Source organism: Heptranchias perlo, chromosome 7 (genome assembly GCF_035084215.1).
Source record: "Heptranchias perlo isolate sHepPer1 chromosome 7, sHepPer1.hap1, whole genome shotgun sequence".
NCBI lineage: Eukaryota > Metazoa > Chordata > Chondrichthyes > Hexanchiformes > Hexanchidae > Heptranchias > Heptranchias perlo.
The window spans coordinates 20056189-20077316 of record NC_090331.1 but is presented as its reverse complement, the minus strand read 5'-3'; the positions used below and the strand labels follow the sequence as shown (position 1 = coordinate 20077316).

The 21128-nt window shown below is 42.9% G+C and overlaps 1 protein-coding gene across 2 annotated transcripts in view; it reads left to right on the top strand.

Moving 5' to 3' along the window:
• LOC137323553 (protein mono-ADP-ribosyltransferase PARP14-like) overlaps window positions 1–20401 on the top strand; it is a 91656-nt gene extending 71255 nt beyond the window's left edge. For both annotated transcript variants that reach the window (XM_067987157.1, XM_067987155.1), the window contains exons 22-25: window positions 848–1450; window positions 9177–9322; window positions 14077–14251; window positions 18325–20401. In XM_067987157.1, coding sequence (XP_067843258.1) covers window positions 848–1450; window positions 9177–9322; window positions 14077–14251; window positions 18325–18626 — 1226 coding nt within the window. In that variant the 3' untranslated portion in view covers window positions 18627–20401. The remainder of the gene's footprint in view (window positions 1–847; window positions 1451–9176; window positions 9323–14076; window positions 14252–18324) is intronic.
• The last annotated feature ends 727 nt before the right edge of the window (window positions 20402–21128 follow it).

Sequence of the window (21128 nt, the reverse complement as noted above, 5' to 3'; positions counted from 1 at the left end):
ATTTGAAGAACCTTCCCGAACCTGTGCAATGGGCGGAATTGCATAATTTCACCCTGGGGACGTGGCCAGTTTTGTGGGCGGGACCTGATTCAGGCGAATTGAATCTTGAACCAGCTTAAAAGATTGCAGAAGAGACGAGCGCAGGTGGTTTTGGGTGTAACTCATTTACGTTTAAAATTCCCCAATTTTTTGCACAGGTTCGGCTGATTCGGCCCGGATTGCACTGATATTACCAGCAGAACCTCAATGCTAAAGTATATAAAATTCTTTATTTTCAACTAAAATTCAATTGCATTTGTTTATTTTTAAGATTTAATCTTAGTATTACAATAATAAAGTGACTTCCGCCATTTAAGTAGTTGCGATATCAAGATATTAAAAAAAGTCTTAAGCGGTTTATATTTAATAAATACTTGTTGATCTCCTGTGCGTTGCACACACGGGGTAAAGTTCCACGGTGGTTCTCACACTCATCCGCCATAACTTCAGCGAAAGAGCTGTGGAAATCCCAGAAAGATCACGTGAACAGCATTCACGCCACCTTTCCAGGGTTTCTGCAGCTCTTCCACCAAAATTACGGTGGACGAGTGGGAGAAGCACTGTGGGAATTCACCCCCACCAGGAGTCAAGATCAAGTATAATCTTCAGGAGAAGTGACGTTAGAGGGCATGGGATACTTGGACCAAGGCGTCCCCATTTTAAAGTCATACATTCTGTCATTGTGAGATTTCCATTATAAAATTTATTGGCCACAATGGAAAGTGTTGACAGAAAGTTTGCACATTCGTAAGATTTTTAATATGTTATATACATATATTTAATATGAATGTTATTTTATTTTTTTCAGCAAACCCAACTTTGCCAGTCAAACCTGTTTATCCAATCAAACCTGTTTATCCAATCACTCTAAGAGCAGCAAAGTGTCTGATTGGCACAGTAGAGGTATATGGCATAACAAAGAAAAGCATTGCTATGGCTCAGAAGGATGTTGAAGATCTAATTAAAGAAAACTGTACAAGCAAAACAATATCCAATGAATGTGCAGCCTGTTTGTCAGACGTGCAAAGGCAACGGATCACAGATCTCTGTGAAAAACAACAATTGAAAGTTGAAATCCAGCGAATGAAAATAACAATAGATGGAAACACTGATGATGTTCTTGAATCCGTTTTAGAACTGACTTCTATGCTTCAGTCTGCCAAAGAAAGAGAGGATAGAAAGCAGGAAGAGGTTCAGATGAAGAAATTTATCCAGTGGGAGACTGTGAATAATGAAACAGTTCAACCTTATGATCAGTCTTTAAACTGCGACCTTGAGAGAGCTTACCAGGATAAAAAAACCTTGGTTTACATGAAAAAAGGGCAAATGCACACTGTTAACTTTGACAAAATGCAAGAAACAGATTCTAAAGGAAATGTAATGGATATTAAGAGAAGGCTTCTTGAAGGAGGTATGTCAAAACAAAAGGTTATCTTTATGAAAGAATTATGCTGGGAACCTGATGCACACATCATGCTGAGGGTTCTTAAATTTCTTTTAAATTCTTTGTTAATTTTCATTTAAATTGTATTTTGAATAGCAGCATGTTCCCCTTTTTTAGCATCTCTGAAGATAGAAGCCTAGAAACGCTGGTTTAGCTGCTGCACCATTGGAAGGGTGGTGGGGTGGGACTTCCTGCCACTAGTCTGCCCCAGAAAAGACCCATCCAAATTCTGGGGACAGGGTCAGTTGCATAAAAGAGAAGGGGCTAGCCCCATGTGTCCACCCTGAACACTATCAAATGATCCTGGATAGAAAGTAATGACAGGTGAACATTGGGTGAGGATAGGATCAGGTATTGCTATAATGCTGCTCATGATTGAAAAACCTGTCCACACTCACTGTAAGTTGACTTACACATAAAGAATAATCACTAGGATAAGGTGTTGGAGAACTGCCTGACCCTGTGGAACTTGCGGATTCAACGCCTTAGGGAGAGAAGGAACAAAATAAGAGGACTATTTGGATAGAAAATACGTCATTATGCTTTTTACAATCCAGATGCTAGGATTAATTGCAGTGATAAGATGCCCCTCACTGTGAAATTACAGTGTAAATAAGGAAAATCCAAAATATATTGGTTAAGTGGCTTCTTGATATTAGGTCAAATCATAAAGGAAACCTTATTTTATCAATTTATTTCTAGTCATTATATTGTTTATTCCTATCTCAGGACATAGGCCTGTATGGCTAAGGATGCGTCTGGGCATTGGCCTGTAGATCTGAGGATACCTCAGGACCTAGGCCTGTATGGCTGAGGATACGTCAGGGCATAGTCAAGCTGAGGAGTCCCCTTCTCCATTCATCAACAGTTCAGCCACATGTTGAGAACATGTTCTTCACGGACACTGATTTAATAGTGCATTTCATTCACATACATTTCAAACCAATCTGCATTGTTTCAGAATTTAGAGACCAAATGCATGTATATTCAGGTCATTGAGAAGAAAAGAATACTGTTCCTCTCAGCTTGATAACAGTAAGAATCTTAGTTTTACAAATCTTCATCCATCTTAAGAGTAGTAGATTCTCATCAAAGGTAATGAATGCTGTTTTAATTAACTGCTCTTAAAAAAAAAACTAAGTCGTATCCATATTCAAAGAACATGAAGAAACCAAACCTGGGCAACTACAGATGTATTGGTCTTACATAACTGATTATTTGGAGCAACGTTGAGGATTTCCGGTACGGTAATACCGAATAAATAGCAGCCAAAATGCTGTATAGAAATGTAAAGGACCAGAAAATACCTTTGCAGGATATCTGGCTGGTCTGGAAGTTAAAAAAAAACAGTGTACTCTTCTCTTTTATACCCTGCAAACACTTCCTTTGTCAAATTTTCTAACACTATGCACCTCTATTGACTCCATTGCCAGTCTGCTCCACATAATTCACTAGCCTCTGTATACAGTTAAATTTAAATTCTGAGCTTGAGTCCAGGGGGTATATTTTAATGGGGAGCCAGGAGGAGGGTGGGAATTCCTGACTGGAAACCAGGGTTTTTTTTTCTGTAAGTTTCCTGCCTGACAGGCCAGCCAGATTGACTGGTTCGCTGTCAAGCGGACAGGAGAGCAGCCAGGGAGAGGAAGCCAGCAGATAATTTTTAGATGGTGGGGGACAGGGGGTGGTCGGTCATGGTGGGGTGGGTCGGTGTCGGAGGGTAATCGGGGTGGGGGGGGGATCGGTCACGGGAGGGGGTGGGTCAGTCATCGCGGGGTCGGGGTCATCAGGAGGGGGGTCCGTCGTCGGGGGGGGGGTCAATCATCGGGGGCTCGGAGTACTTCAGAGGGGTCAGTCATCAGGGGGTCGGTCATCAGGGTGGGACAGTCATCGGCGGGGTCGGGGGTCATCGGGTGGGATCGGTCATCGGGTGGGGTCAGTCATCGGTGCATCGGTTATCTGAGTCATCGGGGTCGGGGACATCGGGGTCACGGTTTGTCGTCGGGGGGTCGGGGTCATGGGTCATCGGCGGGGATCGGGGTCATCGGTGGGGGGTCGAGGGTCATTGGGGTGGTCGGTTATCGGAGTCATCGGGGTTGGCGATCATTTGTGGGCAGTCATCAGGGGCTCAGTCATGGGGGGGTCGGAGATCGTGGTGGGGGATGGAGATCGTGAGGGGGGTCCAGTATGGGGAGGGGTTTGGCCATCGCATGTGTGAGATCACGGCAGGTAGGCTTGTTGGGCCTGGAAGAAACACTCCTGCTCCTCCTGGCCCATAAGCAGTGCAATAAAGGCACTTACCTGCTGAGCCGGGCCTTCTTGCCTCCTCTTACGTGGTGTGAAGCGGAAGGCCCAAGAATCCCGGCCCCCAGGAGTTAAAAATAAAAAACCTATTAAAATGGAGGCCCGCAGCCTCCTTAAAAAATTTCACGAAGCGACCCGCCTCCTTCAGAGGTTCAGTAAAAATATTCCCACAAAGAAAAAGGGTGGGACTGCCAAATCTAGAGCCCCTTGGATGTCTAGGAGCATACAGAGTAAGACATGGCAAAAAAAGGAAGCTTATGTCAGACACCGAGAGTTCAATACTGCAGAAAGCCTAGAGGAGTATAGAAAGTGCAGGGGTGAAATTAAAAAGGAAATTAGGAAAGCAAAGAGAGGGCATGAAAAAGTACTGGCAAGTAAAATTAAGGAAAACCCAAAAATGTTTTATAAATACATAAAGAGCAAGAGGATAACTAAGGAAAGAGTAGGGCCTATTAGTGACTAAAAAGGTAACCTATGTGTGGAGGCGGAAGATGTGGGTATGATTCTTAATGAATACTTTGCATCTGTCTTCACAAAGGAGGAGGACAATGCAGGTATTTGTAGTTAAGGAAGAGGAAGAGTGTGAAATATTGGATGGGATAAACATAGTGAGAGAGGAAGTATTAAGGGGATTAGCACCTTTGAAAGTAGATAAATCACCAGGGCCGGATGAAATGTATCCCAGGCTGTTAAGAGAAGCAAGGGAGGAAATAGCGGAGGCTCTGACCATCATTTTCCAATCCTCCCTGGCTACAGGCATGGTGCCAGAGGATTGGAGGACTGCTAAAGTTGTACCGTTATTTAAAAAGGGAGAAAGAGATAGACCAAGTAATTGTAGGCCAGTCAGTCTAACCTCGGTGGTAGGCAAATTATTGGAATCAATTCTGAGGGACAGCAAAAATCGTCATTTAGAAAGTCACGGGTTAATCAAGGACAGTCAGCATAGATTTGTTAAGGGAAGGTCGTGCCTGACTAACATGATTGAATTTTTTGAGGAGGTAACAAGGGTCGATGAGGGTAAGGCATTTGATGTAGTGTACATGGATTTTAGCAAGGCTTTTGATAAGGTCCCACATGGCAGACTAGTCAAAAAAGTAAAAGCCCATGCGATCCAAGGGAAAGTGGCTAGTTGGGTCCAAAATTGGCTCAGTGGCAGGAAACAAAGGGTAATGGTTGACGGGTGTTTTTGCGAATAGAAGGCTGTTTCCAGTGGGGTCCCGCAAGGCTCAGTACTAGGTCCCTTGCTTTTTTGTGGTATATATTAATGATTTGGACTTGAATGTGGGGGACTTGAACAAGAAGTTTGCAGATGATACAAAAATTGGCCGTGTGGTTGATAGTGAGGAGGAAAGCTGTATACTGCAGGAAGGTATCAATGGACTGGTCAGGTGGGCAGAAAAGTGGCAAATGGAATTCAATCCAGAGAAATGTGAGGTAATGCATTTGGGGAGGGCAAATAAGGCAAGGGAGTACACAATAAATGGGAGGATACTGAGAGGTGTAGAGGAACAAAGAAACCTTAGATTGCATGTCCACAGATCCCTGATGGAGCAGGACAGGTAGATAAGGTGGTTAAAAAGGCATACAAGATACTTTCCTTTATCAGCCGAAGCATAGAATATAAGAGCAGGGAGGTTATGCTAGAAATGTATAAAACATTGGTTAGGCCACAGCTTGAGTACTGCGTACAATTCTGGTCACCACACTACAGGAAAGATGTGATTGCACTAGAGAGGGTACAGAGGAGATTTACGAGGATGTTGCCAAGGCTGGAGAATTGTAGCTATGAGAAAAGATTGGATAGGCTGGGGTTGTTTTCTTTGGAACAAAGGAGGCTGAGGGGAGATTTAATTGAGGTATATAAAATTATGACGGGACTAGATTGAATGGATAGGGAGGATCTATTTCCCTTAGCAGAGGGATCAGTGACCAGGGGGCATAGATTTAAAGTAATTGATAGAACGTTTTGAGGGGAGCTGAGGAGAATTTTTTTCACCCAGAGGGTGCTGGGGGCCTGGAACTCACTGCTTGAGAAGGAGGTAGAGACAGAAACCCTCAATTCATTTAAAAAGTACTTGGATGTGCACTTGAAGCGCCGTAACCTACAAGGCTGGAAAGTGGGATTAAGCTTTCGACCGGCACGGACACGATGGGCTGAATGGCATCCTTCTACGCCGTAACTTTCTATGATTCTATGATTCCTGAGTACGGGTTGGTCACCCGCCCCTCGACCGGCCTCCGTTAAAACTGGAAGTGAGCGGGGAGGCGGGTTGGGGTCGGGTTTTACTTTTTTAACGATTTTTTCCTTCCCTCCCACCCTGAACCCACATGTTCGAGGGGTTAAAATTTACCCCCATGCCTCTGGTTACAGAATGAGGTTCTGTCGGACAATTTATGAGGTAACTTATGAGGTTATTTATAGCTATTTGAGTTGTGAAAGCTTTGATAAGTTCTCCCTTCAGCTCTTCTTCTGCAATGTGAATACTCCCAGTTTCCTTAGTCTCTCTTTGTAGCTCCAGTACCCTGTCTCCGATATTAGTTGCCTTCTTCTGTACCCTTTCCAAAGCCAGAATGTTCCCACTTAGTTTGATGACTAGAATTGTACATGCTACTGTAGATGGGACCAATTTAAATGATGTAAATAAGCCAATTATTTCACCCTGGCACTTATGTTCTTTCTCTCCGGAAGATCCTGTCTAACCAACTTCTCTGATCTTTTAAGAGATTGTGAAGCACCTTATCGTGTTGTATACCTAAATATCTGGAAAGCATTGGACAAAGTTCCTCACACATAAGCTTTTTGCAGTAGAAATTCAAGGCAAAACCTAGATATGGATAACAAATTAATTGAAGAAAGAGAAAGAGAGTGATGTCGGGTAAGGAAGAAATATCCAAGGATCTGAACTCAAGTACTCAGTGGGGAAATTGGTCAAATTCCTGGATGGCACTAAAGTAGGAAGGAGGGAGAATGGAGAAGAGGTTGAGTCTGATGAGGCTCCCAAGAACCTACAAGAGGAAGTTGATAAAATCTATCAATGGGCATTAATAGTGTCAGAAGAATTCAGTGCAACAATTCTGCACATCAGAAGAAAAAATGGGCGACATAAATGTTACCCAATTTTAACGATAAAATGAGAAATATCTTTAAAAAATGACCACTAGAAAAGAAATTTAAATATGTGTCTTGTAAACTCAAAAAGAACTGTCAATCAAATACATATACAAACAAGCCCAACAAAATGTTTGTATTTGAATTGAGTGACTTAGCCTCACCTTTGGATTCCTGAGGAGATGTAATCTCTACATTCTTGAGCTTTGTATATCAAAACAAGCTGGAATATTCTCTGTGAGTGAATCTGTTTTTTAACTCCATACATACCGTGACAAGGAGTACTCTATGAATGGTATTAAGTTAATGGTGAAGTTGAAAGAAAGCTAGACTTGACATTTAAAATGTCCAGTCACTGAAGAGTAGCAAGCCCAACAAAAGAAATAGAAAGTATTTATCGCAAAATCAGTAGAATATACCTTGAAACATTTCATAGTTAAACTGTACTGTACTCTGGTCAGGCAACATCTTGAATGTTTTGTCCAGTTCTGGTCAGTGAAACACAACGGAAATGTTCAACCTTTGAAGGAAGTATAGAGAAAAGTCATTAGACTGATTCACAGTGTCAGAGGATTGAATTATTCGGAAAGGCTTGTCAGTCTTCAAAGGAGGCGACCAAGAGAGGTCCCTGTAGAGGTATATAAGATACTAAATGTTAACGAAAAGGTAAATCCAAAACAAAAGCAAAATACCGCGGATGCTGGAAATCTGAAATAAAAACAGAAAATGCTGGAATTCCAGGGTTTTCTGTTTTTAAACCCAGAACAAGATAATTTAAGGTATCCTATGAAAGTAGGAAAAACGGGCATAGGCTCAAAATGGTGAAAGGCAAATTTAGAACCAATATCAGGAAGTTCTGCTTTGTACAAAGAGTAATAGGAACATAGGCCATTCAGCCCATTGAGCCTGCTCCACCTTCTTGTTGTCCAAGGCAGCTCTACCTTCTAAAATTTCAATTCCCTGTTTCTTTTTCTATATCCCTTAACACCCTTACTTCCACCTAAGTTTCTGTCTCCTATTTAAATACCTCAGGTATGCCATAGCATACAAGGCTACGGACCAAATGCTGGAATATGGGATTAGAGTAGACAGGGCTTGATGGCCGGCGCGGACACGATGGGCCGAAGGGCCTCTATCCGTGCTGTATGACTCTATGACTCTCTATGACTCTAGGTGATTTTGCACCTATGGTTTTCTGGTACAGTGTGATTAACACGTAGCATGGGATTCCTGGTTGGGTAATGGATGAAAAAAGATTGTTGTCATTTAAGAGAAAGTTGGATGTCACAATGATAGATTGTTCAAATGGATGAGCTAAGATTTTCTTCATTCATATTTACTGTGTGATCAGCATGGACATGGTTAAGAACGAAACTGAAAGCATGAGGTTATTTACAGATGGTGAAATATTTGAGAGCACAGTGATACTGTCCGATTATGACATTAAAATATCATCAGTGGAATGCAAGTGGTCAGGGTTGAATAATGTAGACTGGAATGTCAGATTGATATCTAAAAGTTTTTGCTCAATTATCTTCAGGAGCCAGAAGGAAATGTCAAGTTTTTTCTTCTTGAAAGTTTGCATAATGCCCCAAATGTATATGTCTCCGTGAGCAGAGTGAGGGTTTTTTAAAAAATGTGTTCATGGGATGTGGGCGTCGCTGGCAAGACCAGCATTTATTGCCCATTCCTAATTGCCCTTGAGAAGGTGGTGGTGAGCCGCCTTCATGAACTGCTGCAGTCTGTGTGGTGACAGTTCTCCCACAGTGCTGTTAGGTAGGGAATTCTAGGATTTTGACCCAGCAATGATGAAGGAACGGTGATATATTTCCAAGTTGGGATGGTGTGTGACTTGGAGGGGAACGTGTAGGTGGTGCTGTTCCCATGCGCCTGCTGCCCTTGTCCTTCTAGGTGGTAGAGGTCAGGGGTTTGGGAGTTGCTGTCATAGAAGCCTTGGCTAGTTGCTGCAGTACATCCTGTGGATGGTACACACTGCAGCCACGGTGCACCATTCACGACTGGATGTGGCAGGACTGCAGAGCTTTGATCTGATCCGTTGGTTGTGGAATCGCTTAGCTCTGTCTATAACATAATGCTTCCGTAGAGTGAGGGTTGAATTGCCCTTACCGTATAGTCTTACTTTAATATTTGTTCATGAGAGTGAGGTAGGTATCTGAATTGAACTGATTGGCAGACAGATCATTTACAAATGAAACCAAAACTTATGTTAACTTTAGTCCGAATGTGCTTTCTTACTACATTTGCATCTATTTTATGTTCCAGCTATCTTTGACGTCCCAACAACTTGGACTAACATGAAAAATCATGAAGTTGTGATGATTGCTCTGCAGACAGGTACACCAGAATACAGTAAAGTAGCAGAGACGTTCAGGAAATCTTGTCAGAAAATAATTGTTGACATAATTAAGGTAAGCATAAGGGTAAGGTAGCATAGTGGTTAAGTTACTGGACGAGTAATCCAGAGGCCTGGACTAATAATCCGGTGACGTGAGTTTGAATCCCACCACGGCAGCTGGGGAATTTAAGTTCAGTTAATTAAATAAAATCTGGAATAAAAAGCTAGTTTCAGTAATGGTAACCATGAAACTATCGGATTGTCATAAAAACCCATCTGGTTCACTAATATCCTTTAGGGAAGGAAACCTGCTGTCCTTAACCAGTCTGACCTATATGTGACTCTACAGCAAAGTGGTTGATTTTCAAACGGCCTAGCAAGCCACTCAGTTGTACAATCCGCTACAAAAAGTCCTAATAAGAATAAAACCGAACGGACTAGGCAAAGACAAAGCCAAACCAAGCTCAGTCGACCCTGCAAAGTCCTCCTCACTAACATTTGGGGACGTGTGCCAAAATTGGGAGAGCTGTCATATTCACAGAATCATACCTTTCAGCCAATGTCCCAAACTCCTCCATCACCATCTCACCAGAAATGACGGCACAGTGGTATACAGTCAGGAGGGAGTGGCCCTGGGAGTCCTCAACATTAACTCTGGATTCCATGAAGTCTCATGGCATCAGGTCAAACATGGGCTAAGGAAACCTCCTGCTGATTACCAGCTATCGCCCTCCCTCGGCTAATGAATCAGTACTCCTCCGTGTTGAGCACCACTTGGAGGAAGCACTGAGGGTAGCAAAGGCACAGACTGTACTCTGGGTGGGGGACTTCAATGTCCATCACAAGAGTGGCTCGGTAGCACCACTACTGACTGAGCTGGCTGAGTCCTGAAGGACATAGCTGCCAGACTGGGCTGGTGGCAGGTGGTAAGAGAACCAACACGAGGGAAAAACTGACTTGACTTCGTCCTCACCAATCTACCTGTCGCAGATGCATCTGTCCATGACAGTATTGGTAGGTGTGACCACCGCACAGTCCTTGTGGAGACGAAATCCCGTCTTCACACTGAGGACACTGTCTATTGTGTTGTGTGGCACTACCACCGTGTTAAATGGGATAGATTTAGAACAGATCAATCAGCTCAAAACTGGGCATTCATGAGATGCTGTGGGCCATCAGCAGCAGCAGAATTGTATTCCACCAAAATCTGTGACCTCATGGCCCAGTATATCCCTCATTCTACCATTACCAACATGCCAGGGGATCAACTCTGGTTCAATGAGTGTAGAAGAGCATGCCAGGAACAACATCAAGCGTACCTACAAATGAGGTGCCAACCTGGTGAAGCTACAACACAGGACTAAAAACATGCTAAACAGTGGAAGCAGTATGCTATGGACAGAGTTAAGTGATCCCACAACCAACGGATCAGATTAAAGCTCTGCAGTCCTGCCAGTCGTGAATGGTGGTTGACAATTAAACAACTAACGGCAGGAGGAGGCTCCGTGAACATCCCCGTCCTACAATGATGGCAGGGCCCAGCACGTTTGGGCAAAAGACAAGGCTCAAGTGTTTGTAACCATCTTCAGCCAGAAATGCCGAGTGGATGATCCATCTTGGCCTCCTCCCGAGATCCCCACCATCACAGAAGCCAGTCTTCAGCCAATTCGATTCACTCCATGTGATATCAAGAAACGCTGAGTGCACTGGATACAGCAAGGGCTATGGGCCCCGACAACATCCCGGCTGTAGTGCTGAAGACTTGTGCTCCAGAATTAGCCGCACCTCTAGCCAAGCTGTTCCAGTACAGCTACAACACTGGCATCTTCCCGACAAAATGGAAAATTGCCCAGGTATGTCCTGTCCACAAAATGTAGGACAAATCCAATCCGGCCAATTACCGCCCCATCAGTCTACTCTCAATCATCAGCAAAGTGATGGAAGATGTCGTCGACAGTGCTATCAAGCGACACTTACTCACCAATAACCTGCTCACTGGTGCTCAGTTTGGGTTCCGCCAGGACCACTTGGCTCCAGACCTCATTACAGCCTTGGTCCAAACATGGACAAAAAAGCTGAATTCCAGAGGTGAGGTGAGAGTGACTGCCCTTGACATCAAGGCAGCATTTGACCGAGTGTGGCACCAAGGAGCCCTTGTAAAATTGAAGTCAATGGGAATCAGGGGGAAAACTCTCCAGTGGCTAGAGTCATACTTAGCACAAAGGAAGATGGTCGTGGTTGTTGGAGGCCAATCATCTCAACCCCAGGACATCCCTGCAGGAGTTCCTCAGGGCAGTGTCCTAGGCCCAACCATCTTCAACTGCTTCATCAATGACCTTCCCCTCATCATAAGGTCAGATGTGGAGATGTGCGCTGATGATTGCACAGTTTTCAGTGTCATTCCCAATCCCTCAGATAATGAAGCCGTCCGTGCCCACATGCAGCAAAACCTGGACAACATCCAGGATTGGGCTGATAAGTGGCAAGTAACATTCACGCCAGACTAGTGCCAGGCAATGACCATCTCCAACAAGAGAGAGCCTAACCACCTCCCCCTAACATTCAACGGTAATACCATCGCCAAATCCCCCACCATCAACATCGTGGGGGTCACCATTGACCAGAAACTTAACTGGACCAGCCACATAAATACTGTGGCTACAAGAGCAGATCAGAATCTGGATTTTCTATGGCGAGTGACTCACCTCCTGGCTCCCCAAAGCCTTTCCACCATCTATAAGGCACAAGTCAGGAGTGTGATGGAATACTCTCCATTTACCTGGATGAATGCAGCTCCACAACACTCAAGAAGCTCGACACCATCCAGGACAAAGCAGCCCGTTTGATTGGCACCCCATCCACCACCTTAAACATTCACTTCCTCCACCACCGCGCTCTATGACTGCAGTGCGTACAATATACAAGATGCACTGCAGCAACTCGCCAAGGCTCCTTCGACAATACCTCCAATACCTACGAACACTACTGCCTAGACGGACAAGGGCAGCAGGCGTATGGGAACACCACCACCTGCATGTTCCCCTCCAAGTCACACACGATCCTGACTTGGAAATATATCGCTGTTCCTTCAACGTCGCAGGGTAAAATCCTGGAACTCCCTACCTAACAGCACTGCGGGAGTAAACGCTGGCCTTGCCAGCGATGCCCACATCCCATGAATGAACAAAAAAAAAGCAGGTTCAGTAAAATTTGATTTCATATGTTATTACTTTTCACTCAACTTTATCTTGTAAATCAAACTATTAAGACCCCGATCAAAGATTAGGTATTCGATTCTGGAGACTTAATGTAAAAATTGATAGTTAAGATTTATGGAATAGATCGCATGATGTAATTTCACCTGGATTCTGGTGTGACATTCATTCACTTATCAATCTATCTATAATATATTAAAAATCTTATCTCTGCATGCACTTCCTGGTTAAAAACCCTTACTTCCTGTGGTGATTTTTTTTTTCCTATTATAAATTCCTGTCATAGAAACATAGAAAATAGGAGCAGGAGTAGGCCATACGGCCCTTCGAGCCTGCTCCGCCATTCAATATGATCATGGTTGATCCTCTATCTCAATACCATATTATTGCTCTCTCCCCATACCCCTTGATGCCTTGTGTCTGGAAATCTATCCAGTTCCTTCGTAAATATATTTAGTGACTTGGCCTCCATAGCCTTCTGTGGTAGAGAATTCCACAGGTTCACCACCCTCTGAGTGAAGAAATTTCTCCTAATTTCAGTCCTAAATGTCCTACCTCGTATCCTGAGACTGTGACCCCTCATTCTGGACCCCCCAGCCAGGGAAACCTGCATCCAGTCTGTCTAGCCCTGTCAGAATTTTATACGTTTCAATGAGATCCCCTCTCATTCTTCTAAACTCTCGTGAATACTCTAACCTCTAGTGAATGCATCTAAACTCTAATGAATACACAGTGTCTCCACAATTGTAATGAAAACTGCTTATGTAAACCCTCCTGCCAGTTGTGACATTATAGCATATCAAGTTTTACATCTCCCAGCTCCTTGGACTGTACTATAGAGAAACTCCTATTCTCCAATCAACTCTACTTGTCTGCTTCCCAAATTGCTGTAAATGTTACTATTTAACTATAAATTATCATGCAAAATCAAAGTACACAAAATAAGGACAGAATATGCGACTTTAAAATACAGACTGAATTACATCCTTGTGCCCTGGTCCAGTTATACCCTGGCCTCTAACCCTGCTTCACCTGAAGAGTACATTTGGTCTTGACTCTGCCAAGAATGATCGACTAGTATCTTCTTAAAAACCCTTGGCTAGATTTTCCTTCTTTTTACCATTGCTTTTGAGTGCTATTTGGCCACTAAAACCAATAAAATGGGATGGTACGGCCTACAGCTGCACATACAACTCCAAAAAAGTTGTACCCGGATTCTCCTCCTGAAAACCTGCCAGTCTGCAGTACCACCAACCCAGGGCCTTCCCTTTCTCATGTATGTTTTCCCATGCCATTTCATCCAAAATCTGCCTCAAACCTGACCTCTGAGAACACTTCTCCCCCTGTATTGGAAAATGGCTCCGCTGTAGCAACTGGATGAAATCCCAGCGGAATTGGATTCTACCTCATTATCCGCCCCTGTTCTGATCAATCTATTCAGGTCCCTTTCAGAATTTCAGGCCAAGAATGTTTGTTTTCTTAAGGTCCTGTGAGATTCAGTAATACTTCATACGGAATATATTTTACTAAAATAACTGGATCATGTTAGTTGCAACTGTTAATCTATTTATTTTTACTTTAAAATCTAATGCTGTGTAAATGTCTCATCTAGATCGAAAGGATCCAGAATCGCAAGCTTTGGCAAAGTTATTCTGTTAGGAAAGAAGCAGTGGAAAGAAAGAATCCTGGGCTAAATGCAGAGCAGATTCTTTATCATGGGACCACGAAGGAAATTTCCCAAAAAGTGAACAAAACTGGCTTCAACAGAAGCTTTTGCGGGAGAAATGGTAAGGACCTAAGAAAATACAAGAATAAAAGGAACAAAATACTGCTGGAATATTCAGGCTGAAAGTAGTCTGACAGATTAAGAATAAAGAGAAGCAGTGAACAATGTTTGAGGGGGTAGTTTCATTTTCAAATGAAGGAACGTAGCAGCTGCCTGCTTCGGGTTCTTGTTACGAATTCCGATGAATGGGAAAAATAGCATCAAAGAGCACACAGGGTTAACTATAAGTGGCTAATGACATATGGCACAGGAATCTGGTGCACAGGCAGGCATGTCAGCAATGTAGAAATCTAGAGCGTAGGATGATGGCAGGGATTGGAAACTATAGATATGAAGAGAGACTTGAGATACTGGAACCACTTCCACTGTAGCAGAGAAGGCTGAGGAAATTTAATAGAGATTTTTTAAAATTATGAAAGTTTTGATGGTGTGGTTGAGGAACTCTGGTTGAGGAGTCAGCCAGGAAGAACTTTTTTACATAGGGAGTTGTTGGAGCATGGTATGCTTTCCAACAGGGAGCGATTTAGGCAAAGACCATTGCATCTTTTATGGTAAAATTGGGTAAATCTTTGAAGCAGAGGGAGATACAGGGCTATGGGGAAAGAGTGGGGCAGTGGGATTAGTTTTGGATTGCTTTGGCAGAGAGGTGGCACAGTCATGATGGGCTGAACGTCCTTCTTCTGTTCTGTAAACCTTTATGGTTCTATGTAAGAAGTCACAAATGTTAAAAGAAAGACTTGCGTTTATATTGCACTTGATCATTTCCTCTACGTACCCAAAGTGCTTTACAATCAATAATTACACTTGAAGTGCAGTCACTGTTGTTACATAGGCAAATATGGCAATCAATTTATTCACCACAAGGTCTCACAAACTGGAAATTAAATGAGTGACTAGTTAATCTGTTTTTACTGGTGTTGATTTAGGAGGCATGTTGGCCGGGAAAACAGGAGAACTCACTGTGCTTCTTCAAATAGGGCCATGAGATCTTTTACATCCACCTAGACCACCAGATCAAGCAGACAAGGCCTTGATTAAATATCTCATCTGAAAGACAGCACCTTAACCAGTGCAGCACTCCCTGTGTACTGCACTGAAATGTTAGTATTGATTATGTGCTCAAGACCTGGAATGGAACTTGAACCCACAACTTTCTGACTGAGAAGTGAGAATATTACCAACCAGCCAAGCTGCCATTTGGGTGAACCTTATATTTGAACCATAGAAGTTTACAAACATATAAAAATGATGAACAGGTAAAGACCAGCTTGTCCATCAAGCCTGCCCCCCAGCAACCATGTAATCTCCTGGGAGAGTCAAAAAAACAAAATAACCGAGGGCCAATAAGATCTTAAGAAATAGGAGCAGTAGGCCATATGGCCCCTCGAGCCTGCTCCGTCATTCAATCAGATCATGTTTGATCTTCTACCTCAACTCCACTTTCCCGCCCGATCCCCATATCCCTTGATTCCCCTAGTTCCCAATAAGGGAATTAAAATCTGGACAATTCCTCTCCGGCCTCCTCAGACGATCGAAATCAGTCCAGGAGATCACAAAGACCATTCGTACGTTAACTGTCAAACCACTTACTTTTTTAAGATGCGATCTCTGCCCCATCTAAGAACCAGTCTAGCTTCATTTTGAAGGCACGCAGAGAGTCAGCACACACCACACAAGTCGGCAATGCATTCCAGAGGCTCACTACTCTCTGGGAAAAGAAGAACTGCCTAACGTCTATTCCTATTCTTGCATAGTTTAAATGCACATCCCCTGGTCCTTCACAATCTGTCAAACTCAAATGATCTCCCAATAAGCACATAATCCTACCCTCACATTAATTCACATACCTCTATTAGATCGCCTCAAAGTCTATGCTGTTCTAGGGTAAGTGGACCCAACTCCTGAAGGCTACCTGAGTAACTAAGGTTCTTTAAGCTAGGAATCATACCTGTAGATCACCAAAGCGACTATATCACTCACCCTGTAAGCAGATCATAACTGGCTGCAGTACTCCAGATGTGGTCTAACCAAAGACCTGTATAATGACAGAATGGTGTCCTTTGATTGTACTGAATGGTTCTACTAATACAATGCCATGCCCTGTTTGCTTTGGCTTACTGCACAAGAGGAGACCGTTCAGCCAATCATACTTGTGCCAACTCTTTGCTAGAGCAATCCAAAACTAATCCCACTGCCCTCCTCTTTCCCCACGACCCTGCACCTTTTCCAGTTTCAAATGTTTATCATCTCTTCCCTTAAAAGATGCAGTAGACGCCTGCCTGAACTATTCTGTGGCAAAGCATTCCATGTTCTAACAACTCTCTGCATAAACAAATGTCTCCTAGCCTCTCTACGCACTATCTTGGTGACAATTTTAAATTTGTGCCACCCTTGTCACAGACTCCCCAACCGGAGGAAATAATCTTTCCCAATTCAGTGTATCAAAACCCTTTATAATTTTAAAATCTTTCAATAAATCTCCTCTTAGTTTCCTCTGTGCTGGTACAAACAGTCCCGCTATCTCACCTCTCCTCAGAACTATATTTTCACATCCCTGGTGCCATCCTGGTGAACCTATGCTGTACGTTCTCTCTGGCTTTATTGCCCTTTCAATAACTGAGTGCCCAAAACTGCACACAGTACTCGAACAGTGGCTGGAACAATGCCTTGTACAAATTTATAATTCTTTATTCTGGTACTTTATCCTCCTACTTATGAATCCCAAAATGTTATTGGCCTTTTTTATGGCTGTATCTACCTGCACTCATATTCACACATGCCTAAAACAAACAGGGCTAAAAGTGACAAGCTACATCTGTCACATGGCCTGCAGAGAAGCCAATTGTATTTTCTGTTCCTTCCCTTTGATCCTTTTTTCTCTGTCCTTTTATTGTCTCCCCAATTCTCTTTCTCCTACGCTCTCTTAATTCGCCTGACTGGCATTTACAAGTGTTTTCTTTTGTTTCATTACACTGGAAAGTGAATATTACCCGGCATTTCTAATCGTAGTGAAAAGCGTCTGATTAAAGTTACAGGGCCTCGAGTTTTAAGATAGGACTTTCACTATCTCTGGACTCCTGGCATAGCCCTAAGACCTGCCTCCATAGTAATCTCATGCTGTCCAGCTGACTGAATGTGGGAGAGTTGTTAAACCTGTGTTCACACTAAAAAAAAGATGTTTAGAAGAGGAAGGACAACTGTAGATGGATCACAGTCCTCTTTCATTAAGCAACCTACTTAATGGTAGGGCAGAGGAACCCCATTTAAGCCCGCAAACAGGGTTTCTGCCGCATTTCTGGCAAAGTTACGGGACCACAGCGGCAAAAAGGCTAAGGAAATTCAGAGCCATTGTGTTTTCATCTGTGGTGTGAAGTGATAGAGCACTGGCCAAACACTACCTTTTTAGTGTAACATTTTCATAGAATGAGCAATTGTACTTTGTGTCCAAATGAATTGTTTATTTATATTATGTTAACATTTCTGTTACTACAGTGTACTCATTGTGTGCTTTCCCTTTGCAACTTCAACCTCTTTTATGCTGACCCTATTTCATACAACGCAGGAGGCCATTCGGCCCATCATGCCTCTTTGACAAAAATATCCAATTAGTCCCACACCCTTACTCTTTCCCAGAGCCCTGCAACGGTTTTTCCTTTTCAAGTATATTTCCAATTCCCTTTTGAAAGTTACTATTGAAGTAACTATTGATGGAAAGTAACATCATCCCTCTCCCCGTGTTTACACTGCTAAATCCAGTTTCATTATCCCAGAGGCAGACTCATATACTCATGAAATACTGGGTACTAGAGCTGCTAAGGGGATAAGGGAGTCCAATTTAACACTAGGAGCTGGCCCATGAGGGTTAATGTCCTGGAATACAAATTAAAACAGGACCAGCATAAAAATGGCTTAAATTGTACTATAATTTCCAGATCATTTGGAAGTTCTGTTTTCCGCTTTATCGCATTCCCTGTGAGTTTTGAAATGTTTTCAGTAGTGGAGCATTACAGCAGATTATCAATTAGAGCAATGACTTCAACCATTATCTAATAGTATACTTTTCATACTTCTTAGCCACTGTCTATGGAAAAGGAACTTACTTTGCCTTGAATGCCTCGTATTCATGTGACAAGAAATATTCCAACCTTGACTCTGATGGATGCAAATACATCTATCAGGCACGAGTGATTACTGGGAAGAAATGCAAAGGAGTACAAGATATGCTGGAACCAACACCTGTAAATCCACAGAAGGATTCAGCTGATCTTTGCGACTGTGCAGTGGACAAAATATCTAACCCTTCTATTTTTGTTATTTTTTGCGATGATGGGGCATATCCGGAATACTTAATAACCTTTAAATCATGGACACTGTGAGTCAGAAGCAACCTGTGTAGTTGCCATTATGTCACTGCATCTTATTAGAATTTCATTCATATTTGTGGTAAATCCAGCATACTACAAGTTGCAGACTGTGCTGTAATGAACTTTTCAGGCTGCTCTTATGAGACAGGTTGCCACTGAGCACTGCTTCCAACCTGAGGTGAAACCAGCACAGCTGTAGAAGACATAAAAGTATGTCTAGTTTCTTAAGCATAAGTTATTATTTTCCAAGATGTTGAATGTAAACTAGAACAGCGAAAATGTGTTCCCTGTAAACCATTGCAGAAAACTGAAGCCGCAGTTTTAACTCGGGGCGAGAATTGGGGGCGTGGGGGCCAAAGCAGGTGGCGATCCGACCGGTCCCCCGAAGCTCGAGATTATAAGTCCTGGGCCTTATTAGCATTCTCTGGCACTGACACCCACCTGATGCCGGCGGGATTGATGTCACTGCCGGTAGGTGGGAGTCGCAAATCGCGAGGTGGTGGGGGGGGGGGGGGCGGAAGGGGGTGTTGGGTCATCTCCACGGACCCACAGAAATGGTACCCGGCAAGGTAAGTGTGGTAGGGGAATGGGTGGGGGGGAGAATCGGCAAAGTCCGCAAGTCGGGGAGAGGGAAACGTCCGACCAGGGGAGACCCAAAGTATCCCTGGATGGTCAGAAAGAGCACTTCTACTCTTTCTGGCCCATAAAGAACCTTTAAAAAAATAAAAACAAATTAAACTTACCTAGCCTCCAGTCACATGGAATCTACCTGCCTCCATCTTTCGCTGATGTGTTTGAAACTGTGTGGGCATTAGTCGGGCCCGCAGTTAAAATGGCATGCGCATCCCAATGACATCATTAGGCTCCAGCTCCTCTTGGGGTGGGGGAGGGAGCAAGACCACCTTGTGTCTAAATTCAGGCAAGTTAAGATGGGGCAGAATGCGGCGCAAACCCCCCCCCCCCCCACCCCGCTCCATTTTATTCCCCTGCCCACATCGTTCCAGTTGGGCGTGGTGAGTTAAAATCAGGCCTTAAGGATAACTAATGGATTGACTGTAGTATTGTTCTTCAGTCAACTGGCCTTTCCGCAGTACAGGCCATACCATGTTTATTCTTGCTTAATAAGGTTACCAAATAGTTATTTGCACCAAAATTGTTGCCACAGCAATAGAAAAAAATTTAGGGAAATTATGGATAAAAACTATGCCCTATCGTTCTACACAAGTTACTTCTCTGTCATAGTAAGCAGTCTGTGAGAAACCCTATTATATGCATATATACTGTCGGATTAGGATTTGGTTTAATCTCATATGATTAAAGTTTTTGCTTTCTTTTCATGTATTAAAAGCTTGTAGACTAGAAATAATAAAATAGTCAAGTTTCTCATTACGAGAATTTTTCAGGGTATGGATGCCATTGAGTGAGACAAAGCTTTGTCAGCAAGAGGTCTTTTGTTAGCAAGGAATGCTGAATAAGGGGTCAGTGGTCTGCCAGATAAGAGGGTAGCCTCTATCACAAACAAACAAGACAATGATCAACAGATCAATTGGAAAACTGAAAAAGTACTCCTTTTAAGAGATGGCTTCGCGTGACTAGAGTCCTATAAAGATCTTAAGCTTTCCTTCACAATTCGTAGAGAGAGACAAGGACGAAAGAATCGACAAAGGTGATATTCTCTCTCCAGAGTGAAAGCGGGTAATATTGTTTATTTCTCTCCATGACTGTTGCTTATGACATTTAGTGTGTCAAGATTTGGTCGAACTCAATAAAGATTATTTGCAACCAAATTGATGTCAAGTCCAAGAACCTTACAAAACCACGGGCATCAAAATGCCCAACATATTCTCACTCGGTGCTGCAATAAATATATTAATGAACATGTAAATTTGGCAAAACAATTTAAGTTACACTGTAAATGTATTAATGAACATGTAAATTTGGCAAAACAATTTAAGCTACACTGTTAGCATTTAAAATTTGAATGTTCCGTGTTCCTCGGGATGAGGAATGTTTTATGGAATGTTTTTTGTTCCATTTTGGGTACTCCCACATAAAGTGGAGCAGGAGTTAGATACAGAGTCAAGCTGCTTTTGCTTTGCTCCAATAATGTGCCTTCACTGATCCCTCAGGAAAAACTGCAAATGATGGAAATCGGAAATAAAAATAGAAAATGCTAAAAATACACAGCAAGTCAGTCAGCATCCGTAAAGAGAAAAGACAGGTTATGATATTTCAGATGCATACCCTTCAGGGTACACATGTGAAATAGCATAACCTGTCTTTTCTCTTTATGGATGCTGATGGACTTGCTGTGTATTACTTCATTTCACATAGGAGTCAGTATGGTCAGTGGAGTAAGGAGTCAATCATTTTGGGCTGGATTCAAACAAAGAGATGATACAGGAATTGACCAACCCACTCCCCAACCATTACAATTTTGATAAAGGATCCTATGTCCATCTGAACTCGAGCCCATCTGTCTCTATTTTAAAAAAAAAATCCTATAGCTGTAAC